This window comes from Plodia interpunctella, chromosome 9, assembly GCF_027563975.2.
Source record: "Plodia interpunctella isolate USDA-ARS_2022_Savannah chromosome 9, ilPloInte3.2, whole genome shotgun sequence".
Lineage (NCBI taxonomy): Eukaryota > Metazoa > Arthropoda > Insecta > Lepidoptera > Pyralidae > Plodia > Plodia interpunctella.
In genome coordinates, this window is record NC_071302.1 from 5,268,799 (window position 1) to 5,290,635 (window position 21,837).

The following is a 21,837-nucleotide window of genomic DNA, read 5'->3' on the forward strand; positions in this document are numbered from 1 at the left end:
TTCTATTCATATAAAAATTACTCCAAAGTCCCTCTAGGTTCATCTTCTAGATACTTCTAGAAAAAGCTCTGTTTACTGAATTACTGGAATCGATAAAAATAAAGTTCTAATCGTGCGATATACCTGTTCAGGTTCAGGTTCTCAGTTACGTGTATCAAACGAGTAACGGGCAGAAAATAAAGAGGACGCACATTTGGGACCATAACTCACCAAACTTTATTACTTAACAAAGTTTTTATTCACTTATTTCTCACTGGTAGATGTATATTGGGAATTCTCACTCAGAAACCATGTGAAAGCCAATTTTGTCTAACATGATACAAAATAAGGCATGCCGAAATAAACGGGATCAGTTTTATTAGTGAGGTTTTATTTTCTTTTCTAATGTTTGGCTACGAATGTTATCTCAGTGGGGGGATGTTCACACGTACGATATCTGAACATTCATTGTGCCTAGAACAAATTTGCTTGTGGATCGCAATATCCAAGTGAACGGGCCTCGGGGAGCTATCTTGTTTTATTTGCGCGCCAGAGCCGATAATGAACGTTTTTTCTCTGTATCTGTTCATAGTAGTCACTATACTAAAGTGTAATAAAGGCTAACATTTCAGTTCTCCGGACCTATACAGCTCTGCCCTTACATGGCAATGAAATTTTATTGTCCATAATGTAATCAAATGGTGCATGTATGGACCCTTGTTGATGCGCTAAATTGAATCTTAAGCTTTGATATTAAAGTCTATAATTCCAGCTAAAAATAAAAGCACGGATTAGGCAAAATAAACAATAGATATCATATTGATTGCCCATAAAGTTAGGTAAATTTTATGACTAACGGTTTAGGCATTTTGATGGACCATAGAGTAGAGGTAAAAAAACAAAAGAAATACCAATACGTGTACGTATCCCGAAAAGAAATATGACTGACGTTACCCGTTTTGATAAGGCGAATGCCAAAATGTCTGCACCCTTTTCCCTTGCGTCAAATATGACTACCTATTTATTATCCTGTAAATATTATATGGATTCCGTAAATATGTTACGCAATAAGTAACAGAATCTTATGGCAATGGTTATGTAGGGATAATGTATGACATGGACCGATTGGAATGAAATGAGGTTATTAAACAAGATAATTTTCCTTGCGAAGGATGTTAGAAATTGTACCATGTCATGTAAAGCATATATAAAATAAAATACTACTAGTAATAGTACTCCTAATAGGTACAATATTAACATTTAACCTTTTGATGCAAAGTATCTTATACTACAAATTACCTGATAAAAAATTTGATTATTACTAGCTTGGTTTTATAGGTTAGTTATCTAAAATTATAAATTTGCTGCACTGCAGTTTTTGTTTTTATTTAATTCTATTCAATGGCCAGAACGACTTCTGACTTTTTGTTAATTCCAAATTTGAAAACCACGTAGGTCTATGTAGGGATTTAATTTTTTTAAAATAGTAACAGACAACTTTATAAATACATTAAATTAAAATAACACAAAAATTACAAATAAAAAACCTCCTCAAACGCGCCGCACCGAGGCAACGTGCCCAGAAGGCTGGCAGCATTTCCTCGCTGTATTGCCAGACTTATACGCTGAGCAAAGAAAATGAAACGCGTTGAAATTTCTTTCAAAAATTTTTTAAATATTTTTTTTAGGAAAGTAACTGGCAATTAACAAATGTTTCTTGCCTAGCCATGCCATAATCAATCTTATCTGAAACTGAAATCGCATGGGATATCGACACAAATAGGTCAATGTTTCGCTTCCGAAACTTCGTAATTCAAAACAACGTTAAAATAAGCATAATAATGAGTGAATCGTACACGAACACTCCATTTCCTTCAGCCACAAAGATGATCTTTATCGTTTTATGGGTTCAAGAAGCGGGTAAACCTCTCTGGAGAATTTATGCCGGGATATTCCCTCCCCCGAGACTCTAAAAGAAACTTTTAAATGCTTTATGTGTGTGCTACGTACGTAATTTTTACGCGAAAAATTTTGTTACGTATCATAATTTTGTTATCGCTCGTGAGCATTTTATTTTTATCTCGAGGTAAATATTGTAATTTTTAAAATTGAACGAAAAATATTTTTTCACCACGTCGACCTCTCTCATTTTCTCCTGAAAATGAGACCATAATCTAGCATTTAAGCGTATTTGATGATAATTGTGATGGAAAGAAGTTTATGTCTATTTTAAGAAATGGAACGCTTCTTTCATCTTTTCTTACTAGCTTTTGCCCGCAGCCTCGCCCGCGTGAATTTCTCTGCGAAAGTGGAACTGATATGATTTTTATACAACTTTCCCCCATTAGTCATACACTAGTTGATTTTTGAAAAAATGTAGCCTATGTTTGAAAGGGGATTTTTAACTACACGATAACCGAAATTCATCAAAATCGGTCCAGTGGAACAGACATTTTTTTTATATACTTTTACTATTTGGGTATTTAATTTGGTTATACTTAAACCTGACAGTCAGGTTTATACATTCCTACATCCTCCACAGATAACTAAACTGCAAGTATTTATGTGGAAAACAAAGTGAAAAAGATCCGTTGTTCCACTAAAAATCCTAAAACCTCCCTCACTCAACTTTATCTGTGAGGATAACGAAAACTACTGCAAACTTTTTAACATAATTCAATAACTTCAAGATTCAGAATTCGTGAAGCCAGACATTATTATAAAAGATAAAAACTTATGCAGTCAGTTCGTAATGAATTCGTATGGAATGGAAGTAAGAATCACAGAAATTATTATTTAGGTGTGAATAAGATGTGATTTAAGGATAGAAGCTATTAAGACCAAACTATATTTAAAAGTAATGTAATAAATTATATTTATAAACTGAAAAATATAGTACATTATATTTTTACCAAAACAAAACAAGATGTAAACCAATGTATGTCTTGTTTGAATAAATTCGATTTCAATATGAATTGTAGGCGTTCTCGTTTCTTTATTCCAAAAGGTGATAGACAAACTTTTATATAATATAGAATGATTTGTGTAGTTTGCTAGATAAAACTCTTCACATCAGACAAAGAAAACTCAACGTAATAAATCCTTAGTTTAGAAAAGCTCTCAGCCTGCAAAAACGTTATGCAGATTCGGATGCAGCGCCGAGCGACGTTTTCATGAAATAATTAAATTCAGATTAGTTGTATTTTCTCAAATTAAAATCTCTGCAAAATTTGACTTTTATCACATCTATTATGAAAATTATGATAGCAATATTTAACAAAGTGAATGTTAACGCACCTCAGAGATCAAAAACGTTATCTTTGTGGCACGTTGCAATTAATATTTTAATCAATGTTATTGTTATCAAATTGTATGTTTATGAAATAAAGAAGAAAAATATTTTTATTTCTTATTTATATTTATTATAATTCTTATAGTGTTGGAAAGCAACTATAGAGGCTTGGGTTATTGCAAAGTTATCAGCTAAAAAAATTCTGGTTATCAAAATAAAAAAATAAATCATATATTCGTTTGAGTGTGCATGTTAATACATACTAAATTGAAAGACGAAAACAAATGCTTAAACATTTCTAAGTACTAAGCATGCTTGCTAGTGATGACCAGCGGTCGAGGGTGATCATGATCATTGGCGATTGTCACAATTTCACAAGTCACAATTGATTCAGTCGTCGATCATTTGTCCTCACACCAACAGTCGCAGCCCCGACACCAGTTACTGTGGTTGAAGGCTCTGTCTATCAATGGTCTATCAATTTACACCATAGATTTAATTATAGAACCTGATCGGAGCGCGTGATTACATTACATAAATCTAATAGAGGGAGCTCCGATCTCTGAAATGTTGTTCTAGATAAATTTCCTACTATAAAGTTATCATTTTTACGTTATTTCTTTTCTACTACCAAGCAAGCAAACAGGCAAGCGGCCCATCTGTTGGTCACCACAGCCTATCAACTGCAAAACTGCCTGCAACACCTGTAATATCGTCATAATTATTATTTGTAAGAACTACATATAGGTAGAGTCAATATAACCATCTAATGAAAAATTAAAACTTTGTCACAATGTTTAATACATTCTCAAATATGTTCTTCACATGACAGAAAATCAAAGAACCCAAAATGTGAAAGCCAATAGTGGCAATGACATTACTAATAATCCTAATTATAATTAACCCCTTCTATCTGATAGGTTGCGGCGTCAGTTTGATAGTTCCTCTTCGGTTCAGTGGATCAGATCGATAACCTTATCTGTAGAGATGGAGGGCACAAAATAACGAATACAAATCTGGGCATTTCTTCCACTATTGCGTCTTTGTAATTTCTTGCTAATCTGAAAGAGCTTTTAAAACCTTTTTTTTAATGAATGAAGTTAAACAAGTTAGGAAAACCGTTATACAATGTACCGTATGATTGCATCAGATAGTAATATTTCCGAAAGATTGATAGTTTCAATATCCATAAGACTTTGTTAAAAATTATCGATATTATTAATGTAACAGTGATAATACTATAATGAAGTTAATGTAGGTATTCGAAGATTAAAATATATTTGGATTTTTATTTCGAAACATCGCAGTACATCGAAATATTTCATATATTTGAGAACAGTCCAAATTACAAAACACTTTTTTCTGTCTATTTTATGGGATTTTTTGCAACAATATAATTCCATATTTGAATATTAGTTAGGGAAATATAACCTCTCTGCCAACGGTATAAATATTTGCGTATCGCATCGGCCCGCTCACCCCTAACCAAACGCTTGGCGTCACGCGACTCCCGTCATAAAATGTTGAAAATACAGAAGTTGCAGTTGCAGTGTAATAAAGGTATAAAATGAGGAGGCAGATGAGTGAAAAAGTGTAGGTACACGCAAAGGTAGTAAAAGAAAGCAAAAACAGAGGTCAGAGAGATCTTATTGCATACAATGTGTTACAAAAAATCATACCCGTGCCGTAAACGTTTGAGGAGTTTCCATGTCTGAAGCCGTTCCTAGTTGTACTATCAGGTCATGTTTATTATTATAATGAATTACCATCTAAACAAAATGCGTGTACAACATTTCAGCTCAATCGGTTGAAGATATCTGCTTCAAACTTAAGTTGCAAGATTCCACCCGAGACAGGGACATAGCGACATACATTGCAAGTTAAAACAAAGCTTGTAAAAAACTATTAACTTGTTATTTATTAGCTGCTTTTTAATTTTTTTTATGTATTACCGTTCCTTGGTGCCCTAAGAGTAATCAATAACAGGTCGTTTCAAAGAACGTAGCCAAAATAATATTAAGAAACATGTAATTCAGATCCAGATATTTTGGAAAATATATGTTTTGTTCTGCTTTCACATTATTTTCCCTCGGCTCAATGTAAGAAGTTTATTCCACTTTAAATACCTCTGTATGCGATCGATGGCTTTTCTGCAAATTAACCGACTTCGCGTATGGGGTATAATTTGGAAAAGCTATTTTCTATTTCAGACCATTTTCAGACTTGGTATGTTGCGATTGTTTTGCTGTATATGCATAGAAATGAAGTTGGAGAAACGGAATTGGTGTTCCCTTATTATTAGATTTTATTTTTGTTAAAAAATATAAGTTCAGATATCTTTATTTTGTGATGCATTAATTTGATTGTATATTTTTTGTTTTTGATCGCTATTGAACATTAAACATTTGAACAGTAACAATTCCTACTCTACGTTTGAGCGGACACTGTAATGAAGATGTAGCATTGAAAACAATAAGAAAAGAATCGCAAACAAATATAAACGGACAAAAAAGTTTATAATAATCAAAGTAGGGTAGTTACGAACAAAGAAAGCTAGTAACACTTGCCTAGCTGCAGAATACAAACTTTGCTGAAGAAAACTGTACTAAACTCTCGTGTTGTTAGGAATCCAATTATGTCGTAAACAGAAGCATTCATTTACGTAGGAACGGTCTTGTTACATCACCCTGAGGCTAGCTTCAGACAAAATAAAACTATAGAAAACGAATTCGAAAATAAATAAAAATATATACCTAGGTTATGATGTCTCATTTGTCTGTCACCTTTGAACTAGTCCAAACTTGTTGTATTGGTGTTTATTAGATTTTTCTTTTTGGAACGACGCGACGCGACGCATGAACGTATCTAACATTTTTCCCTTCCTCACAATGAATTAATTCTAAACGGTGGCAAGCGTTCTTGTAATAAATTAATTAAAATATGTAATTTTTTTCAAAATTTCATGTCCGAAAATTTGTGAAAATATCGGAATAAATGATTTGTTTGTGAAATAATATGTGTCTTCTCTCTATTTGTTATGAAGAAAAAATGATTAAATCTACCTTGTGAAGGATAAACTTTACTTAAAAGTTATATCGGAAACCCCATAACAGTTTGAATAAATAACGCTGTGAAAGAAGAATGTAAACCGCATCAATTTACCATTAAAACGCTATCAGTATAATGGCGAAAGCGGGCAGGAAGCAGAAAGTTAGCCAGATAAGAAGTGACGGGAAGATTATTTTAAATATTGGGTAAGTAACAAATTTTCGAGCGATCGTCGTGATTCGACAAGTTGTCTCAAGTTTGCCGCAAGTTTGTGGAGTTTCCCGCGGTGTTTCTGTACCTTATCGTCTAAGAAGTAACAAGCCGAGATAAATGAAGTTAAGTTGCTCTTAATTTAATGGCTGGTCGGAAGTTGGGGCGACGTGACCGGATAGCGGTCTTTCCCGCCCAATTATTGTATATTAATAAGATGGTGCGCTATCAGATCTAAGTTATTTGTGTACAAAAGTTGGAATAATAAGACCCTTTGTTCTGTAAAATGACCGGATTCTCTTCTATATTCTGTTATGTAAGCTTTAACATTGTATAATGTTCTGATGATGATCTAGTTTAACAGAAATTTAAATTATAATTATGACAAATTAAAAATATAAGTATAAAGTATAGTATTTACTTTACACCAAAATTGCAAATTTCTCTATGAAATGGTAGATGTCTAAAATTATTATCGCCTTGGCATCCCTTCTCCAATCTGTCATCTCTGCTTGTTCCCGGATTCGTTCGGGGCTGTTACGCCTATACCCTTGAATCAGCGTAAATAATGCATGCATCCTCCAATGGAAATCCTCCAGGACTAAATTCAATTATTTTATGAATTACGTTTAATTTGATGAACATCGATTAATTAATTGATTATACCTACGTTCAAAATAAAATGTACAGGAAAGCTGGATGCGTAATCATCGTTACCGAATACACTGCAATTTTATAACTCAGTTTCGGCTACGATTAATTCGTTGCAGGAAAATGGTAAGTTATTAATTAAATAACTTGTTTCAATTAAAAAATTACTTTATGGGAGAAATTTAATTGCAATTTTTAGTGTCCGAACATATATTCGGCTTCGGTTTTGGCGTTTAACTAATCACAAGTTTTATTTCGTTCAATAAATCAGCTAAAACTTCAATTCATCGAAATTAGTTTTTTACATTATAAATCATCTTGCAAAGTACTCTAGGATGAAATAAAAAAACGCAGAAATTTGGTATGCATGTAGTTAAAGAACCCCGTTTGCATAGTCTATTAAAAAAAACAACCCACAAATGACAATAATGGTGGATGAAAGTTTGTATGAAAATCATTAGAAAAATTAACGCGGGCAAAGCCGCAGGCAAATGCTAGTCCGAATAAGAAAACATACACTATATAACATGTAAAATTTGAAAACAGCTAAAGACTATCAATGTAGTTAAATCGATACTGCTAATAGTGTTGACCTGACTTCTATCATTAACATTTGTAGTTTGGCACGCACGATACAAGATGCGTTCTTGACTATTGCCATAGAATAAATAAACTACAGATGTTCGATTCCCAACATGGTAAAATATTTTAAACTGAGATTATACTGGTAGCTACTTGTGATATATATTTGTCTGCAGTATTGCGTGTACTGTGCCTGTGGGTGATTGTCGTTGCGTCACAATGGCGCAATCACTGGTTCGCTGCGTCTCACTTCGAATCGATTCGTTGGTGAAAAGTGAAATGCAAACCCACACTAACCCCTCGGTTCTGTGTTTACGAATAATATTCATTGGACCACAATGAAAGCTTAGTGTTTAGTGTGGGCCGTTCAATATTTTCCATTTAATCACTAATCTGTAAGTACAGGAAAACCTCTGCCGAGCTGCCGAGAATGACGCATATCGGCGGATATTTTGTGAATACCTAAATTTAGAAATATAATCATCTATTTTTCACAAAATATCTATCTTTCACTAACTGCGGTTTATGTCTGCCACGGCGAGCATGCCATAATGGTGCAATTACTGACCTGACCTGATACTGGCCAAAGTCAAAGAGAGTTGCACATGCCAGCTACCGGCGTGCCAAGTTCTTGCCCGTTTGCCAATCTCACTAAGAAATACCCCTCGAGGGGTACGGCCGCTGATTGCACCTACACTTCGCAGTAGTTCCCCCCGCTCCAGCCCAGTTAATAGGTGTTCCATTACATGGTTTTCAGCAATTAGCACGTGTTCTCTTGGAAATTGACGTTGGACTTTCCGCATTCGACTTAATTGAGCTTTGAAACTTTGTTCCACTTTCTAAATCGCCGGTTGTAGAGGCGAATTGTTTTTGTTTATGTTCCTCCCACTTAACACTTTTGTGATAAAAACCAGGCACAATATAAATATAGTTATATAGATACTTTAATGTAATACCAATTTAATGTACATTATGTATGTATAGAAAAGCACGCACTTCGCACTACGTGTCTACATGTGTACATTACGCGTATTATAGGGGTGATCCGGTGTAATCGTAAAAATTTGTACATATAAAATTCTTAAAAAAGGCATAAATAATACTATAAAATGAGTGCCATTTCAAAAATGTATCTCTTTCTCTACGGCGCTCCTTATTTACCATTATTTGATATTTTTGTTGTTTTTCCTTTGTTCTGTTTTCATTACAATTTTAATTTTACAAGTTAATTGTAAATTTTTCGCCAAGTTGGCCTTTCCTTTTTACATTATACAGCTTTTGTATAAAACCAAGATTGGTGTTACAAAATAAAGAGTGCAAAACATTTACTTATGGTAGTAATACAAAACCTCAGTTGCATTATTCACAATATGCACGTACAGAATATTCTGAAATATTAGAAAACCAAATATTTTCTACCAAGAATAGAATCCTACATTTATTTTGATTCTTGCATTTCAATTTTTTATATATCTAATAATTCAAATTATTACGAACCACCAGAGAATACATATACAATACATTAATTATACGTAATTCTCCTATGTATTTATTATTCTACTTAGCTAAAAATCTTGAATTCATTAAGTATATAGATAAAAATATACAAATATTTTTATAAAATGTTAATGGTTTCGTATTTCATTCATGGGTTTTGCAATACACAATACCCTCTAAGCGTCGTTCTGTTACTTGGTTATTTTCTGTCGGTTTTAATGGATAACTTGTTTATTATCTCCCTCCGGCCTTGTCGTCACGAAAGTATATTTGCAAGAAAGATTGATTGACTTTTGATAATTCAATGTCTTATTTATGCTAAATTCTTTCATTAGGTTTTCGATTTTTTTTAATTATCGTCCCCTTTTAAACCTTACTCCCACAAATGTACGTAACTTATAATAAATTACTATTATATTTAATTATTATTTTATACATGCTTACTGGTATAAAATGCAAAATCTCCTAACGACTACTAGGGTATATAAAAACAAGCAATTTTTATTCTATGACTTTTCGTGATTCGTCGTTTTTTTTTCTATAAAAAAAAACAATCTAATTTGCGATTCTACACATCTTAACTCTATGTAATAGCCAAGCAACATGAGACAGAACAGTAGCGTTATACAGTGGAATCGAACATAAAGTTAACGTTTTAGAGAAACGACACGAGCGATGTTTTTTTTTCCGTATTTCGACAAAAGTCGTAGAACAAAAGATGTTAGTCTTTATTCTTTTATGCGACTTTTGAAGGTTATGCCTTAGATACCAGTAACCCTGTATATATGTAGGCAGGCATCTTTAATGTGTATTTTAAGTGTTACATATTTCCGTCCCTCTTCACAAATTGTAGAAAACAGACGGAGAGAAAGATATTATGATAACTAAATAGTATAGAATGTTATCGAATTTGGTTTGAAACGAGAAATATACACAGATAATATATTATATTTTTCTAGGAATTAAATTTCAATGTATCTCGTTTAGGTAACTCGGCTACATTATATTCTATTAAATATGAACATAACACTTTTTTACTATATGTAATTACAATAAAACAAAGGCCTAAGTATGAATTACATAAAATAATATGGAACAGAAATAACTCCACAAGTACATAAAGACTTTTGAGTTGAAAAATAAAATATATAGATAATAATCAATCAAATTTTTTATTTATTTTTGAAACATAGGTAGTATTAAATATAGTTCTAACATAATAAATATAAAATTTTCCACGGTTTGCCGTATTAAACTAGCTGTTGCCCATGGCTCCGTGCCGCAGTTAATGTTTGATCTTTCAAATTTCATCAAAATCAGCGATTTAGCTGTGAAAGCGTAACAGATAGAAAATCAGACTTTCGCTTTTATAAAATTGCTAGTGGATGGTTGATAGTGTAAATGTAGTTTAACAGGTCATGGATATATGTAATTTTATTGAAAATCAAAAGCTTATTCAGAAATAAGGTCGCGGCTTTCGTATTATAATATTAAATGTTCATGATTATAATTATAAAAGCTTCAAACTATTAGCGTTTGGAAATGATAGGACGACTCAAGGCGGAATTCTTGTGCGTTTAGTATTTAAAATTTTCATAACGAAAATTCTGTAACTATTTGCTTTATTTGTTAGATACTGGACACATAAGGTGAGATGCATGGCTGTTTCGCTAAGCCGGCTTAGAGCAGCCCCCGCTGCAACAATAACTGCATCCGTGTCCGAATACAAAACATTTTATTCTGTTCAAATACTTTTATGTCCGCCCTCCTTTTACATTTTATTCTCTTTATGCCCCTGCCCGAGTTGTGTTTGCCATTCTTTCTGAGGAACAAAAGGAAATGTCTTCGAAGATTTTCGCTATTTGTAAAATTTAGTACAAAAATTTTAGATAGGAAAACTTACGTTAAATAATTTAATCAAGGTTATATAGTACATAGCTGAATTGCCTTAATTATTTATTATAATATGTTACAGATTGACTCAGAAATTAGCTTTGCTAATTTCTATTATTTGATATAATTTATACAAGCCTTCGAAGAACGGAATAACCCATCCTGTGACGGTTGAGAATTGAATTGAGAAAGTTGCTTAACCGCCAATATCGCAGGTCGAGCGGAGCTACTCGACATGATACGGCGAAAAATATAGGATATCAACATTATCATATTATCTCGAAAGTTGTCAAAGCGCTCATGCAAATATATTTTACCGCGTAATAAAGTTTACGATAAACTAAGGTCGTAGTACGTTGTTTTATAATTAAATATTAACTTTAACCTAATTTTCTATGGGTTTAAAGCAACTAAGAAATCTGCGTTAACATTTACTAACAAAAACTTGCCCTTTACATAATATCCGACTTGTCACATTAGCCAGATTTTGTCGGCGGAAAATCTGGTTGATATGACACGAGCTCAACCCTACTTGAGAATGTTCTGTGCCTAGGGGCATGGATGGGTTGGATTTTACTTAGGAAGTGAGGTCTCGGGAGGTTTACTGTATGCATGAAGTGACGGAGGCCTAATCTGATGACTGTAAGCCGGTTTAGCAATGCCTTCTGGGAACTTTGTATTTACAACAATAATAATGCTGTATTCCAAGTATTTTGGTAGGCGTGTTATTATTATTAATAACTTTAAGTAGGCAATCATTTACTAATGGTAAATATTCTAAAACACATTTGCATAATTTAGTAGAATAAGTCAAACCTGCCGCAAATTTAACTTTAAACTTTGTTGACGGATGAAAAAAAAGTATAAAGTGTATAAGTAGGTACCTAATTATTGTTGTAGAAACACGTTCCTTGGAATACAAAGAACAAAGCCTAAATCATTAATTCGCTTCAAAGTTTTATCAATTGTCTCGACAATTGCGTAGATTTTCGTCGCGAATAAAACATTTAGCCGGTAATTCGATATTCCCCGGGTCACGACAACCCGTAAAGATAACTTTATCGCAACTTGGTTTATTAGATAAAATTATTCCGAGTGTTCTTTGTTTTGCTAGTTGCTTTCCCCACAATGTGGCGTAACTGGAACGCTAGATGGTACCGTGCCCCGGGACTCTCAACCTACCCTCGGTACACAATTTAATTTAATTTTTTATTGTTTGAGCAATATATGTCAGTATTTCTTGATTATAAGCAAATGAGGTGTCCGCGTCTAGCCGTGCGAGGTGCTGCTCCCAGTGGAACATCACTTTCTTAAATAATCATTGTATTTTAATCGAAAATATCCCGGCGTTTTAATCTGCATCATTTAATAATATAAATTAAGCGTAAGATAATACTTTAACAGCTTAGCTGGTTTTATGGCTGGGGGCCTATAAAAACATTCTAATTTTGCAGCCCATCCTACTCTTAGTTTTATGTTATAAAACTTAAACAGCTACGTAACCCTTGATTTTATTTGAACCAAAGCCTATGGTTATCTAGCTACGCCACTATTTCCTCGGCTATATAAATAACCCTCTGATATATGTATAATGCTGCTAGTTTCAGCTAAGCGGATGCACGCAATGTAGGTTTGCTCGGGAAATTCATTGTTTGCGAAACGCTTATCTTGCCTTTTTTGTACTTAATAATACCTATTTGATGGAATAATACTATTTTGTTTAATATGTAAGATGTATAAAATATAAGATTTTACGCGAGCCACGGAACTCGCGTTAATTGTCCAACTTTATGCTTTGGATTTTGGATGTGAAGATCAACCGTGAAGGTGACAAACAAATAAACTTAATTCATTTGTTTTTTTTGTTTAAAAAAATAATATAAGTACGTTCAATACAAAATACTACTCTTTACTCTCATCTACATGTTTTCCCAGTTTCTTCCTTAGCCGTTGAGCGTCTGAACCCAGACGAATGCATAAAAAATGTTTATGTACTAATAGTTATTGCTCGAGGTCTCCAACTATGTCCACACCAAAAATCGTATCAATCCAATACTCTTAGAAAGAAGAACAAAACACTTTTTCACGTTCATACTTTTCCATATTATTTTTATAAATGCGAATATCTGTCTGTTCTGTTTTCATGGCTAAACCGCTAGACTAATTTTGATAAAATTTGATATGCATATAGTTAAAGGACCCCATTTAAATACAGGCTACTTTTTTGGGGTGTGAATGTTTGTATGAAAAACATGTTGAAAAGACGACCAAAAACGACTTAATTGGCTATTCTACGCTGATGAAGTCGCGGGTAATACGATAAACAGTAATACGATAATTAGTGTCGTTACGATAATTAAAATAAAAACATAATAAATTGATACATCTAAACCTTCATTCCAAACCGCATGAAAATCCGTGCAATAGTTTTAATTTTTTAAATATAAAATAAGAAAAAATATAGTTTATAATAATAAATATAAAATTTTTGATAAATTTTATTATTATTTACGTACATAGTAAAATTCGGATTTTTAAAAAGGGTTATGAATTATGGACTTTTGTTTTTATTACGTCTTCTATATTTAAATTTGTTCCAGGTTTGGATAATATCCGAATACAGTTATAAAATAAAACCACTTTTACGGGCATCCTAGAGCAATACAGGGCCTTATTGCCATTTCATAAAAAAATAGATACCTATCTTAATACTAGCTCAATTTCTCGGCCTTACTTACTTGTTACTAGTTTATATCTTATTTAGAGTAAAATATTTTATTTTATTTTTTATCTAAAGAATATTTTACCAGGGTTTATTTATATTTTGTGAAGTAAAAAATTACGAAATTTGGATTACTATAACGAATAACTGAATTTAATTTCCAAGGATCTTACCGACAGTATCTTTAAAACAAATCACTACATGGAAGACGAGTCCAAAATGTACATAGAACAAAAGTTTCCTCAAAAACATCATAGTCACATCGCAACGCTCTTCAAAGTTCACTGTTTTCGCGTCATCGTACGCAAGTTTCGTAACTCGTAGCACTTTCGTAGCACTCGTAGCCGATAGCGCGTGTGGCCTACGCCAGTTTTGTAGCGCGACTGTGCCGTTCCCGCTGTTTACTTGGCCCACTAGTTCGCTTTATACTGCACATGCGCTATACATTGCGCTTACTTTAACCCTTATTTATTTGTTATAATGACATTTGTAATTGGCAAACCTAATGTTTGTTCTTTTAATTTATGTTATATTAGTTTAATAAATTAGAAAGTGCCACAAATCAGATTTATTTTTTAGCAAAAAACGAACTACAGGTCCGCCATGCTCTAATATGTTAATTTTTTTTGACGTTAATATGATGATTATAGAAATATTGATCAAATACGAAAAATATTTTTTTTAACCACTTTGGAGGAAGTAAAGAAATATTTACAATTGAACAGTCGCTGATTAGTTACTTTGATTTTTTTCTGTGCTTATTCACAACCATCCATTCAAATGGTTGGTAAGTTTGTAATTAATAGTATAAACAATTCTCGTAGAATTAGGCATTTGGCAATTGCTAGATTATTACACCAATAAAACATTTTAGTTTTAAAACTAAAAATGTTTCAGTCAAGAACTTTTTGCAACGACCTGGTTTGTCTGTGTCTATGCCCTAATAGGAGCAAACGTTCAAAAAGAGATATAAGTTTGAAATATTTACCCTATTACTATTCAAACACATTTACATGAAGTATATCAATGATTTATACACACAGGAATGTGACGATAAACAAAAAAAATTTGACCGCATCCCAAACAATTCAAATCCCCAGCGTAATCTAATTTTATTCCAGATTTATCTGAACACCATAGAGATTTATGTAAATTAGTATAATACTGAGCCATCATGAATGGAAAGCAAAAAAAAGGCTACTTGCGCATTTTATCAATTTGCTAAATCTTAAAAAAGTATAATGTGCGTGTGATATATTTTCAATTGTGCAAGTTTTTTTCAAATTCCAAGTAAGTTTGTTTGTAAATACTTTATCGAGCACTGAAAATTTCAGATACTGAAAAAGCTATAAAAATAGATATACAATATAAGACCACCCATCCACCCGAAATAAATGATCTATTCTATCTGTCATTCCTATAAGATCTTTGAAATATTAAAGATTTCCTATCGCGTTACTTATTTTTTGATAAATCAGAAATAACTTATCACTGAACAGGGTAGCCAACCTGTTCAGGGTTCATTCATTACCAAAGCTATATGGAATAGTTTTGGTTCCAGGAACAGCTGCATATTTCAGTGGCGAATACGTTTGCTAAGTGGTTTTCGCAAATGGATGCTATGCTTTAAATAAAGCATGTGTTATGGCAATGGCATAGAAGTTCACACCTAGGATTGCTACCTTTTTGTCAAAAACAATATATTTGCAAAAAAAGCGCAAAAAATTTTGTATTTTCAAAAATACAAAATTTTGAGGAACCTAGGAACAAAAATAATTTTATCATCTAAATATGATCCCTCGTTATTTAACCGGGCCGACTATTTATATTAGTTACGTATTACGACTCCACAGTTTTAGCGTTGTCGTTTTCTCATACTAGTAAAAAAAATACAGTCGAATAAATTACTTGTAATTTTAATGAAGGCGCCACATACGTAGTACTTAAATAAGAAATTTAAATAGCTTAGCTTTAAGTGATAAATTTGATATAAGTATTTTTTGGACTATATATTTTTCTATTATATTTCTAATATATTGATCGATATTATATAGTACGGTGGCAACCCTATTCGACAAAAAAACGTTTATCTCTATATTTTACGTTACCATTGTATAAATTGCTTTGAATAGATCGCTCACCTTCTCTCTTTAATATAACCGATAGGGTTTGTTTTGTAATCAATGCCTGGTAACAAAACTTGTGTACAATATCGTAAAAACTATATATTTATCGAACAATATGGGTTTTGATTTCTAAAAGGTTGAATTTTGACGAGTCCTCTGAATTTAGATACCACCAAATTGTCACAACTTAGAATATCGTGCTCTAATCTGTATAAACTCACCACTTAAAGATCATTTGGGTAGTTCAAGCCGATTTATCTTTGCTAATAAGCGACTTACTAGTTCCTACCAAGATAGCGTGCAACACGACGCCCCAAAAGCTATGTCTAATATTATAGTTGTGAATCCGTCAGCTGGTACTTTGAAATTTAGTATTGTAGTGAGAATTGCGCTTACCGAAATAATTGAACAATAACTTTGAGATAAGCCACGACCCTGTTCCACTGCGACAATCTGCTACACTGTAATATTACCAGACTGGATTTGTTTATTCGTAGTTTGCTAACTTCATTTGCTATTTTGCACGCACTCAAATGTTTGTTTATTTATACTTAATATAACTATGTCTGTTTGTTACGCTTTCACGGTTAAAATGCGAGGCCGCGATTTTGATGAAATTTGTAATAGATATAGATAATAACCCGAAGTCAAACCATAGGACCAACATCGCTTCCAGTAGAAGGTAGGAAAAGACAACTTTCTCAAAAAATTGGTCCGAGATGGCACTAAATAATAAAAAATATGGATTGTTCAATTGAAGTAAGTAAACTTGTACGTATATCGTTTAGCCATTAGTCACGACAACAATTTACATAAAAAGAAAACAGCGTATTTGACAAATTATTTCAATTCAACACGCGTTGTGCACGAAACTCTATTCGAATCTCAATTAACGAACCGCGGGTCATCGTTAATAAAACACTTTCACAAAAACAGATCGAGAAATACATTCGTAAAGCTAAAACAACTGCGGCAAATGGAAAATAAATTAAAGCAATGGATTCAGTTTTACACATTAATTGTGTTTGTTTAAATGTAATTTGTAATGGAATATTTTTCTGTGTGCTTGCTTAGGCGTTTTGTGTTTCAGAAAATATACTAAGACCTTTATCTACCACAGTTGCGCCCTCGGGCGGTGATCCTCTATGTAAATAAAAATATATATTATGGAAGGGTTAAATTATAATATTTATTACACGAGACAACTCGTTTGTATGATAAAACATTTGATTTCCAGTCTGTGTATCTCATCTTTTCAGAGGCACTTTTTTCAAATATAGCTCTGGAAAACTGCGCTGTGTACATAGCTCTTTCGACTAGTGTTGGGAAAATACTCGAGTCGCCGCCAGTCTTAGTAATTTTACAATTTTTATACTCTTTTCGAGTTTTAAGACTCGAGTCGCAGCCGAGATGCTGAAGATTGATCCATTGATGGTTCAAGTCGTTTACATAAGTAGACATATTAGTTTGAATCCCATCGGCAAGCATTGTTAAAACGAAAATAGAGGCCTTTTGGTTCCTACACTAGTCATTTCAGTCAAGTTTCAAATCCTTTTAGATTTGAATGGATTAAAAAATTAAATGTATGTAATGATGCTCTATTTACATGCGTACTATATAAAGTCAAATTGACATTAATACTTTATGTAAATGTTATAACTGCTACAGTATTATACTGTTCAGCGAAGTGCTGAACTCGTTTCGCACAACATTACTCCTACTCATATCCAATGTACTTTTCAGTTTTAAATTCATAGTCCCGCTTTAAAACTCGGTTAGATTGTGAATGCTGGCTAGCTAGCATTCGGTCTCCTAAATGAGCATTTATATTAAATTTGCTCTGTGACTTCAGTTTAGATTAGCTCTAATCATATTTCCTTTTATTTGGTATACAATTTCCTGCATTAAATTTTATAGAATGGTTTAGTTTAAACCATTTCATTCATTAAAGTATAGATGAGTACTAATTGACCACATGATTCTCAGAACCACCTCAAATTTTCACAGCAAAATATTTTGTTTTTGGTTATACATATATAACACACGCAAAATATATTCACACACAAAATATAAGATGCAATTTAATTTAAGCATATTACGTGCTAAAACTTTAGGGTCAATTAATTAAAAGTGTAAAGACGTTAAAAAGACACACTAAATAATAAAAAATATATTATGACGGTGAAATAAATAAATGTTCTTTTTATTCAATGTAGTAATATCGAAACATTTTTTCAAACAAGAAAATATACTCGCTAGACCAATATCCCAGAACACAGATGTTATTCAAATAGGATAAGTTTTGATTATTTTCTTGTACGAACATCTTGCTTTGAATTTGTGTGAAATTTATGTCCATTATTTTTAATCAAAACCAAGTTTACTGCGGATTCTTAAACTGATAAGCGTTGGAGGGGAAAGATGTGAAAGGAAAAAATATCTAAACATTTACAGAAAAAGTACACAGCTGGCGAGGTCCGAGAAAAAAGGTTTTCTCAAATTACACATTAACTACGTATGGCGTAATGTTACCGTGGAAGGTTACTTCTATTTTCTGCTTTCTGAGACACTAATGATCTGGGAAAGGTCGTCCTTTTTACATCTTAATAAGTACCTACCTCGCAATAGGAAGAATAGAATTGTCTTGACAGAAACAAGGGAAATATCCTAAACATTCTATTCGAACAAAATTCAAGGGACATTGTTGTGGACAATTCCCAAATAATCGTAACAGTGATAATTATTATTACTTGGTGATTACGATTACTCGAAATTTTATGTTTTGAAAAGAAAAGTTATTTATCAAAACAATAACTCCAAAGAACGTATAACATAAATACTATGTAGACCTAAATAACTGTTGTATCTCATGGACCATATATTGGCTATTAAAATATTCATTTCAGTATTTATTACAACGATCCCGAATAAACGATATACGGGAGGTAAGTAAATGCCATAATAATTTATCTACATTTTTGTATTTTGCTGTATCGGCATTTCACCTTCTTCCCACGACATAACATACGATGTATTTTTAAATAATAAATTAGTTTTTGCAACAAACGAAAACGTTTTTTAGTGAGTAGATAGAAGATTTTGTAAAATGGATTTTTTAACGTAGATAGTAAAAATATATACCTATCATCGTCTATATATCTTACAAACACTACCTTTTAATTTAATTTTTATAAGAAAGTGAGCAATAATAATTATATGTATGAGTCACAGTTTTTAATACACTTGAGAGGAAAATTAAAACGGAAGAAATAACATTTTAAAATGCAAACAATTTCCCAAAGTTTATACGAAAAAGAGCAAAAACGTAACAAAAAGGACAAACTTAATTTTGTACAAAATTTTCAAGCTAGGAAACATAATATTTTAGTACCAACTCGCTAAACTGAATGAAGCAGTCTCGTTTCATGGAACTGTAGGATATTGCTAGGTTGAACTGAGGTGGAATTGAGTTTTTCCTTCTGAAAATATTACATACGTGAGAGACAGACCTTATATATTTAAAGTCCTCAGTGAGGGACTGAATAACATAACAATACAAATATATTTTATTTTTTTAACAATGTAAATATATTTTATTTTTTTATATCCACAATATAATAAAAAATTGTATGTATGTTACACAACTGGTTTTTGTATTTAACGTTATTCGAGTTAATAACGCTATTTGCTAGTAACGCTCTCTCTCTCATCTCTGCACGTTTCCGTTTGCGTTCGGGGTTGTGAAGCCGCGAAGCCCGGGGTCAGCGAAAAAAAACCTTAATATTTTGAAGATTCGGTTGTAATCACAACCGAATCTTACTGGCCGTCACTCCAACTGGCCGTCTGCATGCCGTCAAACTTCTTTGGGAATGCAATTATTGCCTATCAGCAGCCAAGGTATATATGTCACCTAGTCACCTCGTACGACATCCATGGGAGGATATGGAGTAACGCTACCTCCATTTATAATATTACAATATTTACAATGGAATTTCAGATACCACTATTTTTCCGGAGGCATATAAATAATGTGTTGTGTTACTTTTAAAATGACAATAGCAGCTATTCATATTTTTACTAGTTTACGAAGACAACGGGCAACGAGTGACGGTTAGTTTGGCAGTAAAATCTAATAAGTTTCAGTGCAAGTGCTGACAATGCGCTCACTGTTAGCCTTTATTATGGCACGGATGCCAAATGCCCATTTAATTAAACAACGCGGCCAGATGCTATAGTGTTAGTTTACTAGGAAGCTGAATAATATAGATTTGTATACTAATATTATTATTAATTCGATGGGTAGTACCATCCAAAATCCTGAACGGATATTGAAGAAATTTGTTGCTCGAGTAGAATATATTTTCCTAAATTAAAAAAAGCAAATGTTTGACTTAGTCTAAGACTCATCTCATACTCCCTGTAGATCTTTAAAAAATACTTAAGTTCTATTATATGTAGATCTTGCGGAGTACATTAATATTAATTGTAGTCTTTCTCAAGCTCAGTTTTAAGATTATCATCAGATTTTAGCTAAAATCAATACGAAAGTTATGAGAGAATAATAAAAGAGCTCAGCTAGTCTAAAATAAAATATAAATCTAGTACCTGATAGTTCAACTTCCATTGAAGATGCGATTGCTTATTAAATGTCTCCCTCGCGACCGATTCACAACGAATCGCAGTTTATATATACGAAAGTTTTTGTGGGACAGAAAAACATATCGCGGCGGAAATCTAATAAACGAAATCAATTTTAGGCCGAGCAGATATCGAAAATAAACTTAACTATTTCGTCGAGCGCAGTTTTATTTGCGTTTAATTATACTGCGTGATGGCAACCCTGACCTGGTGTCCTAACGGAGCGGTGGAATGCTGTACGACGCGTTGCGTGTATGAAGGGTTACGGCACACCTGACCACACGTATTATCATACTAATATTATTAATACGAAAGTTTTACGTTACCAGTAAGGATTATTTGTTACTCAATTAAATAAAATCTACTGGGCTGATTTCTAATAAATGTGATACAAGGGTAGAATATTGCCCGTATTATATAGGATAGTTTTTATCCCGAAGTTCCTAAAACAGCGGCGCTCCAGGTGACCTTATACGTCTGATTTGCGGCCTTAGAATTGAACCACTTTATATCCTCCCGCGGCTATCGTACAAAGCGACTAAAGGCACATAGCGTTGGTGACAAACGGCCGGCTGCAAAAATCATAGCAATCATTTAAAGATTCGGCTATGATTTTTAGCTTTCTAGCTTTACGATTATTTTTTTTACGTTGACCCCAGACTTCGCAGTGTTACTGCTCCAAAGAGAACGAATGAATAATGAAAGAGAGAGAGAGAGAGAGAGAGAGAGATTTCGCGCCGTGTTGCACTGCCTTGTCATATTTGCAGCCAAGCTAGGACGCCGGGTGACACGACATGAATCGAAGTAATCGGTTCAGGTTGTATTTACTTAACGCCATGTTTGTTTACTAAATTCGATCTACTTGCGATTGCTCCACTGAAACGAATTTTACAATTTGACGTATTTATTCATACCGGTCTTCGTTCAAATATGATTGGTTTAATTTTAACTAGCGGCCCGTCCCGACTTCGCTCGTGTAAAAATATAATAAATTGTACACATAAACCTTCCTCAGGAATCACACTATCTATTGATATAAATGGAATGAACATTCGTGCAGTAGTTTCTGAGTTTATCGCGAATAGACAGAACATTGTAAATTATACAATAAAGTTATTAGTTTGCGGCACAGCACTAAAAAGAGCAAAACCCAGTCGATTTTAAACCGCTTTTGCGGCGTCGAGCGGAGATTTTTTGCG

The 21,837-nt window shown here is 33.0% G+C and overlaps 1 protein-coding gene across 2 annotated transcripts in view; it reads right to left on the reverse strand.

Annotated features, from left to right (window-relative positions):
* Window positions 1–20,710, reverse strand: part of LOC128672376 (lachesin-like) — a 33,962-nt gene extending 13,252 nt beyond the window's left edge. Inside the window, exon 1 of one of the 2 annotated variants that reach the window (XM_053749492.2) lies at window positions 20,606–20,710. In XM_053749492.2, coding sequence (XP_053605467.1) covers window positions 20,606–20,624 — 19 coding nt within the window. In that variant the 5' untranslated portion in view covers window positions 20,625–20,710. Of the gene's footprint in view, window positions 1–14,047; window positions 14,245–20,605 lie in introns of those variants that run through there. The other variant, XM_053749491.1, reaches the window with a different exon arrangement.
* Window positions 20,711–21,837: the final 1,127 nt, after the last annotated feature.